The sequence below is a fragment of the Varroa destructor genome, unplaced genomic scaffold, assembly GCF_002443255.2.
Source record: "Varroa destructor unplaced genomic scaffold, Vdes_3.0 BEIS01000001.1, whole genome shotgun sequence".
Classification (NCBI taxonomy): Eukaryota; Metazoa; Arthropoda; class Arachnida; order Mesostigmata; family Varroidae; genus Varroa; species Varroa destructor.
In genome coordinates this window covers 48002157-48017854 of record NW_019211454.1, presented here as the reverse complement: position 1 = coordinate 48017854, position 15698 = coordinate 48002157, and the positions used below count along the sequence as shown (strand labels likewise).

At 47.1% G+C, this 15698-nt stretch overlaps 1 protein-coding gene across 1 annotated transcript in view; it reads left to right on the top strand.

The window, feature by feature from the left end:
• The window catches only part of LOC111243201 (uncharacterized), a 63203-nt gene extending 48371 nt beyond the window's left edge, over positions 1 to 14832 (top strand). The window contains exon 2 of the mRNA XM_086977296.1: positions 8285 to 14832. Within this exon, the coding sequence (XP_086833422.1) occupies positions 8285 to 13612 (5328 nt within the window). The 3' untranslated portion in view covers positions 13613 to 14832. The remainder of the gene's footprint in view (positions 1 to 8284) is intronic.
• Positions 14833 to 15698: the final 866 nt, after the last annotated feature.

Genomic DNA, 15698 nt, shown 5'->3' with positions numbered 1-15698 from the left:
TTTAGGGTGTAAGTTCATAAGCTGTTTCCTGAATAGATGGTGGTACGCAACTCAAGTGAAAGAATAGTTGGGATGAATTCCTGCTATTATCCATCTTTTCTGTTCAGTTCCCAGAGTTTTCTATTTCCATTGCAGTGGGCTGAATGTAAGAGTTTCTTGGCTGTAGTGTTTATCTAGATATCCTTGTATCACTATCTACCGCTGCGAGATAATGCAGCACACGACCCAAAAGCCAGCACTTCATTTTTGGGTAAAGGCCGCTTGTCCTCTTCGTGGCGTTAGGTAGCGTTAGCTAGACAGCTAGGCGAAATGATTTCAACATAAAACCATCGCCACAATTGTGGGTTGCCGCTACCCCCGCTGTTGTAAAAATCTTCACTGGCATGTGGTGAAAGCGTACGGCAAATACGAGACAGATACCATCGTAGTATAACAATTGCACTCGAATAGAGGTTATTCTTTCTATCCGGTTTGCTTCCATCTTCTTTTCTCTGGTGGATGGTCTAGTTCGTAATGTTACGATCTAGAACAGTGGTGAAACAAAAAAAAAGCTGACGCTCGAATACGACACTAAGGCTTTCATTCGCAACGTATACGTGCGCGGTTTACGGTGCAGCAACAGGACGTCGATATTTGTTTGATAGAAATGATTTGCTGGAAAAGATATGATATGACGATAAGATGCTACTGAATACTAACATACAAACAGACGTGAGTAGGATTAGTCCATATTGGCGTCGACCAAAGTGTTGTTGTCTTCGCTGTACTCTAGTTCTTTTTGGTGGAGATGTTCGTAACAGACGGTGGTACAAGTGATTTTTCTGGGCCATACTCGCATTTGGCACCATCCATTACCCGTGAACATGCCCGTTCTTTCCGCGGACATTGGGACCCTCAACGACTTAACCGTTTACCGTCTGCTTGGACATAGCTAATATTTGCAACAATCTTCTTCATCATACAACATCATTCAGAAGCAATTTTAAATTTCCAGCTCCTTAATTTATACGAGTCAGGATTTTTCTGCAGTAACAACCTGTCATAAAATCATCCGGGTGATAATGAACAGCATGGGCTGCAGTATCCTTAATTCTATTTATCTACTTGGCTATAGTTGGACATGATTGTGGAGTTTAAAAAATCGACAAAAATTTGCTTTTGTTAACGGCACCTTTTATGAGGTACTAGTTCAGGGAGGTTTTTCGACCATATCCATCAGATAGTTCCTAATGGTTGAACTTGTCTGTTTGGACTTCATGATAGACACTTCGTCGAAAATATCATCATTATTATCAGCAGCATAATTCTGAGCGGTCAATGGACGCACAGTCTTATCGATAGTTACTAGTGCCTTCACCCTGCTACAGAATCGATTCAATATGTCCACTATAGAACAATACTGATTCGGGTAATCCAAACGGTCTTCCCACAAAGCTTGAACAACTCGTAGCGTCATTAGCGGATTCCGACGTTGAGGCAGGCGTTTAAGTTATATGCGGGGGAGGTATTTGCAACCAACTTATTGATTCACTTTTGTTTGTGGGGTTTTGCACTGACCGTCAACGCTAGATTCTCTATCGTCGTAATTTCCCTTTGGTCGCACAACGCCAGTAGTGTTGAATGCGTTTGCTAATAGCAAGCAAATGGTGGGCTTCGTGGGGGCAAGACTGAGATCAGTGCGTTTTTTATCCGTTTGGGTTTGATACGGTCTTCGAGACACCAGCGATGTGACCACGTCTAGAAATTAGTGAGGACACCAAAACCGTGTTGGCCTGTGGGAACTTCTCGGATCGATATTGCCGATACTTTCCAACTGGAAGCGCTATGAGATAGCATGGATAGTGGTCAGCATTAACCGATAGATAAAGTCATTACGAGCTGCGAGATTTTCGTAAGATCGTATAGATTCTATCGATTGAAACTGGCAGACGTGTATAATGCAAGCGATGGATTCGTAAGTTTTTTTTTCCAATTTTGTTTCTCTAGCTCTTCCAAAGTGTGCCTGTATTCGTTAAATAATATTGAATTTTTAGATTAAAAAAAAATTTTAATAATACAGAATGAATGAAATGATTTAATGGCTAACCTACGATACAGATAGATTTTGTAGACTCTCAGCCTTCCGGCGAATGCTCATCAGATATAGTCTGCACCAAACATATAATATTGCTTATTACAGTACTTATGTTATTTAAATATTAACCTAATATCATTAATGTACATATTATTAAAGGTTTCGTAAAGTGTAGCATTTGTTTTCGGACACGTAAAAGCAGGTTCGGGCCTTACGACGGCATCATGATTAGAACGTAGAGGGTCGACCAAAATACCTCGTAACTCATTGAACCCTGATCCAACAGCGTCAGCGGAATAATGGCCATAATCTAATCTTCGAGATAATGAAAACTGAACGTACCGTTTTACTAACTCTGCGGATTTAGCAGCTGGCTATTGTAGTGTCATCATGCGGCAGCCGATGACAACAACGAGAGACAGTCCATACATTGTCTTGACATCGAGTCACCTTTGTACATAGTGCTTAACGACGATACTTTTAACCGGAAACGGATCTGTCTAACCACAGATCCTGGTGCACATCTTCACGTCTGTGAATAGATAATGACCATTAACATGGTAATACGTATCAATGTATATATTAATTTCTATCTTATTAATCTATTAATTTCTGCATTTTAATACCGATTAAGCTGGGCAACTGCCGCCATTTGCAACGTCCTTCAGTCAAAATTTCGGCTTAAACAGACATGTTTGTATTGGAATAATTTCTAACTGATGCTATATTCCGACTACACTGCACTGCTTTACGGTGTATATGTACCAAAATATACCAAAACTCAGCAAAGTTTTCTGTGCAAATTACGCTCGTGCTAAGCAGGCGTTATTGACATACACATGTTGATGGCCAGTGAAAAGTTTTTTTTATGTTTCGGCGCTGTTCCTTGTTGTTACCCTCACGTTACCTGCTCCCCACTTGCTCCACAGTGGAACTGATAAAGAATAGGACTAGTTGGTGTTTCTTTGGCTTTGCTCTGGTGATCCTGACGGCGGACTACGTCACGTTAGGTGAGTGTTGTCCAAAGGCGACAAGACGTCGACACGCACAGAATGTGACTTTCTGCGACTCTGTGGTTGCTATATAGATGGTCCCCAGTGCCGCTGCAGCCCCATCTGCTGTCCACCAGAGGGCAGAACCAAAATCGTAGTGAATTCCCTGGTGAGACAGCGAGCAAACCAATGGGCCGTGCACTATCACAGTACGTGCCCGACGTGCAAAAATAGAGAAAAAAGAGAAATACGAACACAACTCGCAGGTCGGTTTATGGAGTGCTAGACCGGAGATGCCATTCAAACCATAGGCAGTGGGCCTGTTTGCTTTAGGACAACGGACAACACACACGGAGTAGAACAGCAGGTCCGAGGCTAGACCTCGGCTGCTACTGCTCTAGAGCGTACTGCACGTACATACATACCACTAATAACGTTACAATGTAAAGGCGAAGAGCAACGATCTACAAATACAACCTTACTCGGTAGGGGTTCGAACAAGGGGTGCTTAAATATCTTCTAGGGCAAGAGGAAATCTGGAGGCCTGTATGTATAACCTCTATATTTCTTCTTCTTCTGATACGTGTACAAATACGTGTATACGTTTTATGCTAATGTGTCAACTTGTCTAATGCATGGCGTGAAGAGAAAGCGTTTAAATGTTCTGGGAGTCAATGATCTTCCTGGGTGCATGTCGAACTACGGGTGAAACCTACTTAGCTCGGAGAGCACTATGACGCGCTGGTGTCCCAAGCATAAGGACCAAATCAGGAAACATTTGAGCTGTAGTCCAAGCTATCACCAACATGGCAGGTATCCTTGTACCACACTTGGACTTCAATAGGTTTGTTCCTATGCAAGCGTATGCATACATGAGTCATTGCTTCCTCCCCTACAGGAAAAAGCGCATCGTATGTTTAGCAGATATCACGAAACTAAACTATCGTGAGTTTATGCTCAAAAACGCTAAATTTCTCTCGCTTATGTCAATTTCCGTTCTGTTTCATACGCGTTTTTTGGTATATCAAAACTGTGTCGCTGGTCATGTTGTTTTGGACATTTTATATTCTTACTGATAAGCTTATACGTATGCGATGGAATATATAGGCATGACGAGGTGATCTGTTCGCCGGCTAATCTCACTGATCTCGTTAGTCGTTTCCATTCACATCTAACAAAATAGCAGCTGATAAAATGATTTAATGTCGACTTTGTCTTCTGGCTCTGACATACAGCATTCTAGTGACGCTTAATGGTATCTTCTTTTAGCGTGTAGCACTGACCAAGGGCCTTTTGTGCTGCCCTGTTGGAATTCTGTTTACCAACTTGGCAGCTGCGACCGCACAACGATACTCTCACGTTTCTTCGACAGATCGGTGCCCCAGTCGTAGCAGACACTGGCTTAGCAATATAGAGAAAAGGGGCAATAAGCTTGGCACTACCAGCACCGGTCTAGGCAGTTGGTGTATGTGCGTCATTACGCCATCTTTTTTTCGTTATTTGCAACGTCGCAACCTTATAATTTGCGCTCGACTACTTAGCTCTTTTTTCTATTCGCATCATCATAGCTCAGGTGGGCTCGAGCTGGCGAGTCACGGTGACCGACTGACACAGCGCTTACATGGTCATACGAGAAATACGTAGAGTAAAATCGTTTTCAGTAGCGAACGTCGCGGTAGCGCCGGTCACGGCGGCGATAGTGCTAACGTACTATCTAACATGCTCATACCGGTTTCTGGCAGGACGCCAGCAATAAACGACGGACCAGACGGAAGTTCTCCCTATGCCTGAGTGCATACGACGACATTCGTTCTGCGCTTGCTATTCCTAGCAAAAGCCTGCTACCATTGCACCATCAACATCAGCAATCAGATCGCTTGCGCTAATGGTGGCAGCAGCAACAGCGGCAGCCTGGTGAGGCCTCACTGTCCCTGAAGTGGCGGCGCAAGGCACGCGCTCGGCAACGCTGGAACGACCCTAGACGGTGTCTGTGATAGCTACTTTTTTTCACCTTTTGAGGGTGTTTACCGCTGGCAAGGCCAGTAGTATGAGTTGCGAGGCGAGGCTAAATTGGTTAGTACCGCTGAGCGGGCGACGAACTTTGACAGCGGCAGACCGTAGAACGGCAGTAGTAAATGAGTGAATGCCAGTGTACGAACAGTATACTAAGCACGCTCCTACCATACACCCGGGCACGCGCAAGAGGATAGATTCAACTTAAAGGTCCGCGCCGAAAGAGTGTATCAACCACAGCTAATAACCACCCTGAAAAAGTTGTGGGCAGTATCGTCCACGCACGCGGAAAGCAGCAACCGAGCGTTGCACGCGCCGGAAACAATAGTAGCGCTCCATCGCTCCGACTGCCGTTGCCGCAGCTGCTGACATGGTAGTATTTTCTTTCTGTTGATGCACGTTCTACCGACGTTCTTGTCGCAAAGCATTCTAGTAGTCTGATGGAAGCTGAAAAATGCCTGCTTCCACCTACGCACTAAATGTAGTTACTATAAAAGCATAGAGCGTTGTCTATTAAACAACGTGGCCGTACTATCTGCTTCTGCCGCTATTGTCGGCCACATATCTTCTTTGTAAACGCATTTGATAGCAGGTACATTTGTTACTGGCGCTATGGCCATCCTCATCGAGGCCTAGATTTCGAAACAATGGACGCCTGTCAGGTTAGCCTTGGCAGACGCCCTCGCGTGTCTCTATCGATTGCTATAGTATTGAGGCTCGTTGGGTAGCTGGTATGTTAGACTTTTAATTTTCTCGACATCGTCACACCAAACTCTATAAGCTAATTGTTTTCAGAGAACGTACAATCATCAATACGAGGGTCGTAACTCCTCGTACAACCGTGCCTTCTATAGCCGCTTGTGAAACCTTTTCATAGGCGTTCCTCTATTCTTTTCATCTGTGTCTCTTTCGGTCGCATTTCTGTCGATTTACTGCTCTTCGATCATGAGAGCAACGCACCAAATAATGTCTTTCGAATATTTGGCAAATGCATGCGTAAGTGTTGTCGCTCCCCTTTTCAGCGCTGTTCTTTCGCCAGACAGCTACCGGCGTACAAGCTAACTGCACGAGACACTGTCGAGTAACGCACGTCGCTTCAAGCACAGATAGCACCTGCGTAGAGCGTGAAAGGCCGAAAGAAGAGAGATAGAGCTACACATAGATAAATAGAACGAGACAGAGTAGCTTGTGTCAACAGGCTGACAGAGCGTGTGGAAGCAAAAACAATTAGCGTACGGGCCGCATTTGCCGTCCGCTGCTTGTTCGTCGTTGCTGCACCGGACGGACCGGTCCGTTGTGGTGGTTGTGATTTGCTTAGCGCAGTGACGCCGTACTGGTGTCCTCAATAGAAGATATGTGTCCGGATGTCATTTTGATTGACGTTTCAGAGATAACCCGCTTGGCGTCTATGGCTGTCTCTATTGATGGAGAAGGTGGGACACGGCAGGGGCTGATAACGCGGACAGGACGTAGGAGAATGTGAGCGACATCCTCTAACAGCTGCGCCATCAGCAACAGTTGCGGCCGTGGTGCCGGTTGCATTGGCTTTGTAGCCCAACAACTGGCCCGACCCGCCCACAGAGAACAACAGTCAGGCAGCCAGCCGCCTCTTTTTCTTCGGTCAGCTGACCAAGCGACGGGTGAGGAGTCAGACGATGGTAGTCCAGTCGAATACAGCCGAAACGGCTAGACCGTAGCGGCGGATGTTGTTGTCTTTGTATTTCGCGATGTTACCGTGCCATTGCAGGTAGATGGAGACTACGAGGGAGAAATCAAGACAAGATTGCGAAAAACAAGCGGAACGAGGTAATGATAAGGTTATGCCTTTAGCCCTTGTCGAACGGAATAAACAATGTGAGACACACAGCATCTGCCAGATTCGTGTTTGCGAACTTCGTTGGCCTGGGAGCGGTTTCAAAAAGAAGCAAAAAAAAAAGGGCTTCCAAATAGAAATGAGAAGGTGGGGTGATTAAATCGAACAAGAGAAGTACCGTGCGATTTCAGAAGTATGTAAGAAATGGGAGAGTCCATTCGTAGACCCATCTGTGCTAAGGAATATTGTTTGTTTCATTATTATAGTTACTCGGCTGGGTTTTAACTGACGTTGGGGGGCGTATGAAAGGGAACTACATATGTAACGATGTATATTATAGATGCGCATGTAGATGTAGCATTTCTCATCAGCTGACAACCATTAAGAGAGGTTTCGTAACCAGGTGTTGGTATTTCATCAATGGTGCGGCAAGTTAGCGGAAGAGGATAGCTCAGTGTCGCTGCCGTTTGTGCCTCGCCAATGAACAAATGCAAATTAGGAGCTTGCTGGAATCGTTATTAAATTGCTGGACACGGGACGCAGCATGACTCTGTGGCTTTTGCTTGAATTTCGCTACTGAAGTCGATCATCGGCGGTGAAAGGGGGCGAAGATCTCGTGATAATCTGATGTGATTTGGGATGGCCAGCACTTGATACCCGCGCGGTATGAGGAAAGTTACTTAACGCAGCGGAGCAACCGACTGTTCGGGACTGGAGTCGCAGGGAAGGGAATTAAGTTGGGCGGTGAAGTTTCCAAACACTCCCACTAATGTTTTCTAAGGCTAACCCCTTCCCAGAAAATATGGTTAATGTTCGATTACTACTACGTACAGGCATTCAGAACGAAAGGAAAGACTATGTATATATGCAAATAGTCCAATTACCTATTTACTCACGTATGTATACGTGTGTAACCCTGCGTCAGCGGTAGGGACCGTGTCCGCCTGCAGTTATAATTGGCAAGCAAGCAACCAACCAACCATTTCGATATGCATGGGAGCATGTGCAGGGATTTAGACGTAGTACTTATGCAGATACACACGTTTAGTCGGTCGAGATAATGGTCTAGTATAATGGTCTATAAGTGAAAGAATCAACTTAAAATGAACTAAAAATTAAAAAATACATTTGGGCTTCAAGAGAGGCAAGAATAAAGAATGCTTGAGCAAAGATTTGAGTTTGTTGTTCCTTTCCTATAATGTCTGTATGTTATTTAGCGTTTGCTTCCCAGTAAATCTCAAGTTATACATCAAGTGATAACAATACTAGCCAATTTTTCATATTGCGGTCTCAATTTAGTTTACTGACCTTAGAAAGAAAACGGTGTAATACAGATATGTACACTTAATGAAGATACGTTGCGATGACATTGAAACTATTGTTTTTTTACAGGATGTGACGGTGTATCGGCCACCGGTAGCTTCGAGATCACAAGAAATGTGTGGGACATCAACAGTAAGGCCACCGCCGCTGGCGGACGGCAAGGAGCCCATAATGAAAGAAAAAAAAAAAGAGAAAAGACGAAATTCAGAGAAACGGAAAGAAAAATCGAGGGACGCAGCCCGATGTCGTCGCGGAAAAGAATCCGAAATCTTTAATGAGATGCTTTCCTATCTTCCGCTAACGGACGAGGTTGCTAGTCAGCTAGATAAAATGTCAATTTTAAGGTTGACATTGATATCGCTACGACTTAATAGGTTTCTAGGCGCTGCGGGTCGCAGATCGTTGAACGGTGACGACCACTGGCTTCGGTTCGGCAAGAACGAAGACGCCTTGTGCGTGGACCCCGTATTGGATTTAATGGGCGGATTTTTAATGATTTTAATGGAGGACGGTGAGAGCCTTGAGCCGATTTTCGTATCGGACGGCATACATACAGAGATGGGTCTTCTGCCCGCAGAATTGCTGGGTGTTTCCCTCGAAGGCTTTGTTCATCCCTGCGACTATCAGGAATTGCGTGATGCGTTAGCCGATCTCAAGACGACTCCAAGCAGCGAGAAACAATTGCAATACAAGACGCTGCAAATTCGAATGAAGTGTACAATTACCGCTAAAGGCCGTGTCGTGAATATTAAAAGCGCAGCGTATAAGGTTGTCAAGTACCAGCTAAGACTTTTGAAGCGTGAAGATGTGACGTACCTGACGGCCGTTTGTGAGCCAATGGGCCCATTCATGGCCAAATTAAGGCCAACGAAGATAGCGTTCTTTAACTCCGAAGTAAAGAGCGGTGACGATTTCATTTCACAGCACGATCTAAGATTCGTGTTCAAGAACATTGAAAGATTACCGTTCTGTTTTGGCTACTCACAGAATGAGCTCCGGGGACAATCACTATACAATGTCATTCACCCGCAAGATATGGCCACACTCGTTGACAACTTCAAGGAGCTGTTCAACAAGGGTTATTGCGATACCGGCTTCTATCGTTTTCTGGCCAGTCGTGGTGGATACTGTTGGGTTTCCACTAAGGCCCAACTTGTTCAGGACACGTACGGGAAGCCTCTGACAGTCCACTGTGTCCACAGCGTATTGGGAGACATCCACCAGCCTGGTGAGGTGCTCGCCTTGTTTCAAAAGGAGGCTTGTGAAAATCACTGCCCTACCAGTAGTAACGATGTCCAACAACAGCAGCAACAGGCTCTTTGTTCGGCATCAGAAGAACTAACAGCAAATCCCACAACGCATACGCAAATTGTGCTTGTGCCTTCTATCGAAAGTCGACACGCAGTTTCTGCGACAGGTTCTACCAACTGTTACGTTCAGGTATGCGGGCGGCACGAGATCGGTTATCCTTTGAAGGCAGCTCCGATGTCTGTCGTTTTGCCACCACTGACCACCCAGCATTCGCCGACCGTAACGTCACCACCAGCAACCTCATTAGTACCGGCAACAGCGCACTCGGTACCATCACAGCCGCAAGCGGTAGGGTTATCCATCGTCCACGCAATTTGCCGCTGCGGCGGCGGCAACAGCAGCAACAGCAGCGGCAGCAGCAGCAATAGCAGCGATGGAATAGTCGCCAGCAGCAGCAGCAGCAGCAGCAGCAGTGGCAGCGGTAGTCATCACGTGCTTATTTTTGCACCGTCTGGTCCCTGCCGGAGCGACGGTGGCTCCCTCTGCGGCAGGCCGGCGACCTGCTCCACGTCGCTGGCGCCCTCTGCCATTGGCCGCCACATCGGCGGAGGGCCCTCGCCCATGGCGGGTGAAGGGACCCCGGCCAACTGCCCTCTCTCCGTGCAGAGTCTGTCAGCAGCGGCGACTTGTGCAGCCGCTGGCGACTTGTGCAGCGGCCAGGCAAGCCCCGTAGCAGTTATAGGCCAATCTAAAAATAATCAGTTGGATAATAATAACAGTAGTGAACAACAGCAGCACCAACAGCATCAGACTGATTGTACAACAGCAGCAGCAGCAACCTCACAGCCATCAGCACTATCGTCGTCGTTGTCGTCGTCGCCGTCGCTGTCTCGGACGACGTTCCTCGCGCGACTAGTGGTGAACAACAGCGCTGCTGCTAGCAGCAGCGGCAACAGCAATAGTGACCACAGCTACCAGCCACAGTCAGTGTTACTACAGCGGCAACAGCAACAGCGAGTGGCTGAGGGAAAACAAATACAGCAGCAGGCTGCTCGCCAGGTGACGACTTCAGTGCTGCCGGCGACTTCAGCTCTAGTAGAGGCTTGCGATTTAACTACTACTACCACTAGTGTAGTTGGTGCTAGCCGCGCTGGTCGACTGCCCCTACTGGCCGAGTCTCCGACACAACCAGTTAGAGGAACGAGCCCGTCCAAGGCCCACGACAATACTATCTCAGTAACAGAAGCTCATCTAGACGCTGCTAGTTGTGATGGTAGCAGTTGTACGCAGAGTCGTTTTTGCCCCAGTCTGCTCGTTGTAGCGGACGGAGGGCTCGCTAGATTGCGAACCGTCGCGGAGCAGCAGCTGAACAGCAGCAGCAGCAGCGCCGCCAGCGCGGCCAATACTCAAGCCACCGTAAACGACGACGACGACGACGACTGTGGCCATCGACGACGACACGCCACTGGCACTGCCATCAGCAGCAACAGCGGAACTGCAGGGGGCTGCAGTAGTAGTGATAACAACAGCAGCGACGGCAAAAATAATCATAAGGTTTCTGTGATTTTGAACCATTTCGATCACGAGCAACGGCAGGCCGACGCGCAGCAGCAGCAGCAAAACCAAGATCTTCTATCGTCGTTTGTTACCAACACACGCCTGGCGACAAACGGTCGCAAACCACCTGCAGCCGCATCGGCTCTCCACAGTGGCAGCAACCATGGACTGACTGCGCAGGACTGTACTAACTTGGAGTTGTGTGCCCCATTGTCACTGCCACCGTCGCTTGAGCAGGCTTCGCCACCCCCGCCAGCCCCCGAGTGTGAACCTGTCGACTCTGAGGCGGATTGTGTGCCGGGTTTAGTGAGTTCCGTTGACGACGAAAGTAGTAGTTGTGCCAGTACCAGCCATTCGAACACTACGACCACTGCTAATACTGCCGTCGTTCAGGGCAATAATCATTTCTCGTGTGCAGTCCTATTCGACAACGGTGATGCTGCCCCCGCTAAGTGCGAATCTGTGAATTCAGTAGCACACGCATCATCATCATCAGCATCGTTGTCATTGTTGTTATCGTGCGTGCGACCAGAGGATAGTTGCTTACCGAATGTTGCCAACTGTTCAGCCTGTGACGAACGTGAACTTACAAGTCAGGTGCAGCCGCCAAAGGCCGGTGCAACGTCGTTCGATCGAGCGCTGACCGGAATTGACCGATTTCTTAGCCAACAACATCAGCATCATCATTATCACCGCCATCATCAACAACAACAAGAGCACGACCAACGGTTACAGGAACAGCCACAGCAGAAACAGGGCCATCACGCAGCCAAGCATCAGCGGCATCATTATAAACAGCGGCAACAGCAGCAGTCACAGCGCTATGAGGAACCAGACCTGATTGCAGTGGTAAGGGGCGACGATTGTGATTGCGAAGACGAGGTAGATAAGTGGACGAAGCTCTGGCCGAGCCTATTGGCTCCGACAACGTCGTCTGTGCTGTTATCGACATCATCAACAGCAGCGCGCGTTGCACCCACAGCGGTAAGAAATAACCAGTCCAGCAGAGGCCTTGCTGAGTCAGCAGCAGCAGCAACAGCAGTAGAAACCGTTGATCTCGGCACTGAAGCGCAACAAATCGCAGCGAGTGCCGTAGAACCAAATAACGAGGACTCGCAGGCAATATCCGTGAGCACCTCGACGTTGAGCGTATTTGCTCCGCGCACCGAGGAGATGTCACCCGGCTTCCTGCAGATCAAAGGAGGCCAGGTGCTGACATGCGAGGAGCCCGGTCTAGATCTCACCCATCTCGCGCCGACGGCTGGTGACAGCGCGATGCCCCTCGATGTTGAATTCGAGATCAATGAGATTCCCGAAAATCTTTTCCCGAATCTGCTTGACAGCGCGGGCTGCTCGCCCCTTTCGACTTCTCCTCCGTACGATGATCCTCTGCTGGGATGCGGTGACCTACCACCGGCACTGCTCGAGGACCTATCGGACAACCTACAGTTGGAAACAGACAATCTGCTATTGCCAACCGACTGGCCACTTTCCGACTCAAGTAGTTTGGACCACCCACTCAATTCGATATGCAACGGTAGCAGCAGATCATCTCCGTCAACGGGAGGCTCAACGACATCTAGCCAACGAGATCACGCGACGAAGCTCCACGAAAGCAGTAGCTATGGACGAAGCACAACGACAGGTTCAGCGTTTAGCAGGAGCAATAATAGTACAAGAGCAGCTGACGCAGTGAGCAGCTGTAGCAGCCATTGTAGCAATCCTGGTGCCGCAGGTCAGTTAAGTGCAAAGTCGGCAGCATCCACACAGCCTTCTACTCATTTACAAATATCAAGCAAACCGATGCTTGCAGCCTTATTGCAGAGCGACCTCGTGCCTTCCAGCGTGAGCCAGAAACAACGTGCCATGGTCCATGATTGGGGTGGCACCACGCAGCCTCTTCCGGAAAGCCACACTTTGTCTTTACCTCAGTCGACAGCCACAGCGGCAACAATAGTAACGACCCATCACCCTCACCACCGACAGCAGCAGCTGAACACCGCAAGCTCAGTGTCAGCTCACCTCACTGCTGCGGTTCACCATGTTGGCAATAATGGTAGCGGAAATGCAAACAGTCAAGCTAGTCCGAAACGCGCTGCTCCCGTGAAGTTTGTCCCGCAAAAAGTGCAGTCACCCTTGACAATCAACTCGCTAAAAAGACCGCTCTCAGTTAGTCAACGACACCATCACTCGGCATCCGACCAGTCACCACATCGAACCGCATCGTTTACCCCGCTCAAACGGCGAAAAACGCTGGACGAGTTACAGCCGAAACCGGTTGACAAGAGCGGCAGCGTCCTAATGAAGTTGCTTGTCAACGGCGAGGACCTGCTCAATGGCTACTCGTGTCGGGTAGTGCCTCGGCAGGGTGAACGAGACGACAGTAAAGATAGCGGGGCCGCGCTCGGCTTAGGAGTATTGGGCAATGGCAAAACAGAGCTAAGATCGGCGCAGGACTTCCTTTGCAGTCTGGCCAGTCAACTGGACCACGCGCCAGCGTCAGTGGGCTCCGATGCAAGCGACTTTTGTCATTTGCTTTCTGCCGACGACGATATACTGATGGCTTTAGCTGCTGTCACGCAGGAATGACCTACGGTCGGGAGGTTTATGTCAGCCGCCGCCCGTGCGCGTCTGGTCAGATGAGTGCGTGAGCATCCACCTATGCACGATATCAGGAAGGCTAGATAAGAAAGAAGTGACGTAAGAACAATTAGACGAAGACATACCACTACTGTAAGGCTAATAGAGCTACTAAGATAACAATAAAAATCGAACCATTCGTAACCAAGCGAGTAATGCAAGTCCAGTAGTAGTTAAAAATGACAAGGAAAAAACAACCGCAGCAACAAACTAGAAAAGAAACTTACACATATATATATATATATATATATACATATATATATATATATATACGTGTCTGTGTAATGCTATGGAAAAACCTGTCAGGAAAGAGATGATACTGGTGGAGTAAACAAGCAGCGAATGAATCCGTGATAGTGCAACTGGAACAAATAAGTGCTTAAAATGAGCAGGAATTGCCGAAGAATGTAGCTAACTCTGCAGACGAAGAGACTGATTCATAAGCAATTGATTGTTGTGGATGACGGATGGAAAGAAGCTCTGTTCACTAGACGACAAACAACAGAGCGATGGTGTTGCTGACGCGAAATGACGAAGACGACCTTCGTTCAGCCACAACAGCGGCGACGACGACGACAACAGCAGCAGCAGCAGCAGCGACAGCGACGACAACAACAGCAACCTTGTGTGTAAAAGAAATACGTTATTATGCTTGATAACGACGTGATTGATATGGACGAAAGAACGGAAGGATGCCTTGATGCCTGATGATGAGGGCAATGATCACACTGATGATTAACAAAACATGTTGATGATTGTTGAAATGGTTACGATGTTATGAAAGATTAATATGATTACGATAATGAAGACATCAATGCAAATGCCGGTACATTAAATCAACGATGGATATCGCAATACGTGATAGAACAAGAAGAAGATCGCAAAATGACGAAACACAATGTAGTTGGATGCAGATAGTAACGTTGACGCAATAGTACCGTGTTGATGGTGAGACGTGCCCAAAGGATAATGCTGATATACATATAAGCATATGTAGAAAGAGACTTGGATACATCTAACGGAAAAATTGACATGATGATCGAGAGCGAATAGTTGGTAATACGGAGGTACGGATTGGATATGAGCTATATTGTGGGGTGAGTGATGTTAGAATAAATTGGGCAACGGAGTGGGGCAATGAAATAAACGGTTTGATAGTTCACACTTTCTTCCGTTGTGCGCTAACGTTTGTTCTAGTGTATATCTTGATTATAATTAATTGATCGATTGGTTGATTGATAGATAAATGAGCAATGACTGATTCTGGGTAGCTGATTGTTCGGAATGATCGTTAAATAGGGTTTGATTAACGGTCAGTGCCTATCATTACTATGAATACCATTATTATCGTTCGTGAAAAGGAGTAGGGGCAACGAGGTACATTGGACAGAAGTTCATGCGGATGAACGGCATCAATAAAGACACACCATACGCAGTGAGGTAACACGACTACAAAACAACGATAGAGCCAACGATTCGTACGCGATCAAGCAAGCCATGAGTCATAGATAACAGCAATACACAAAGAATAAATATTAGAAAACCTCAAAAAGGGGCTGTACTATTCAGACTATTCGATTTCGGACCATTGAAATCGAATTTTCCGGTTTCAATCAGCTGCAGGCCGAAACTGCCCACGGCTTTTGCATTGATGATTTGATAGAAAAACGGACGTGGTTTGACGAGTGGGGTTATAACTATTCAAAACACCTATATATACATAGATAAATACAAAGGATACCATGCTATCAACAACAACAACTCAAGCTAACATTAGCACTCGAGATCAGACTATCTAATACAGACGTTATACAACTAAACATTTCTTTTCGTCAAAGGTTTATGGACCGTACTTGTAGCTTGATGATAAAGAAAGGTGTTATACAAACTCAATGAGTTCGAGTGTTGATCAACGATTAGGTAAAGTCGACAGCGACGACGGGGGCAAGGTGATTTGTAGAAGTTGACGAAGAACTAGGGAAGTTCAAATGGTGGCAAGTAGCGCGTGGCGAAGTTCATATACAATACAGTACGT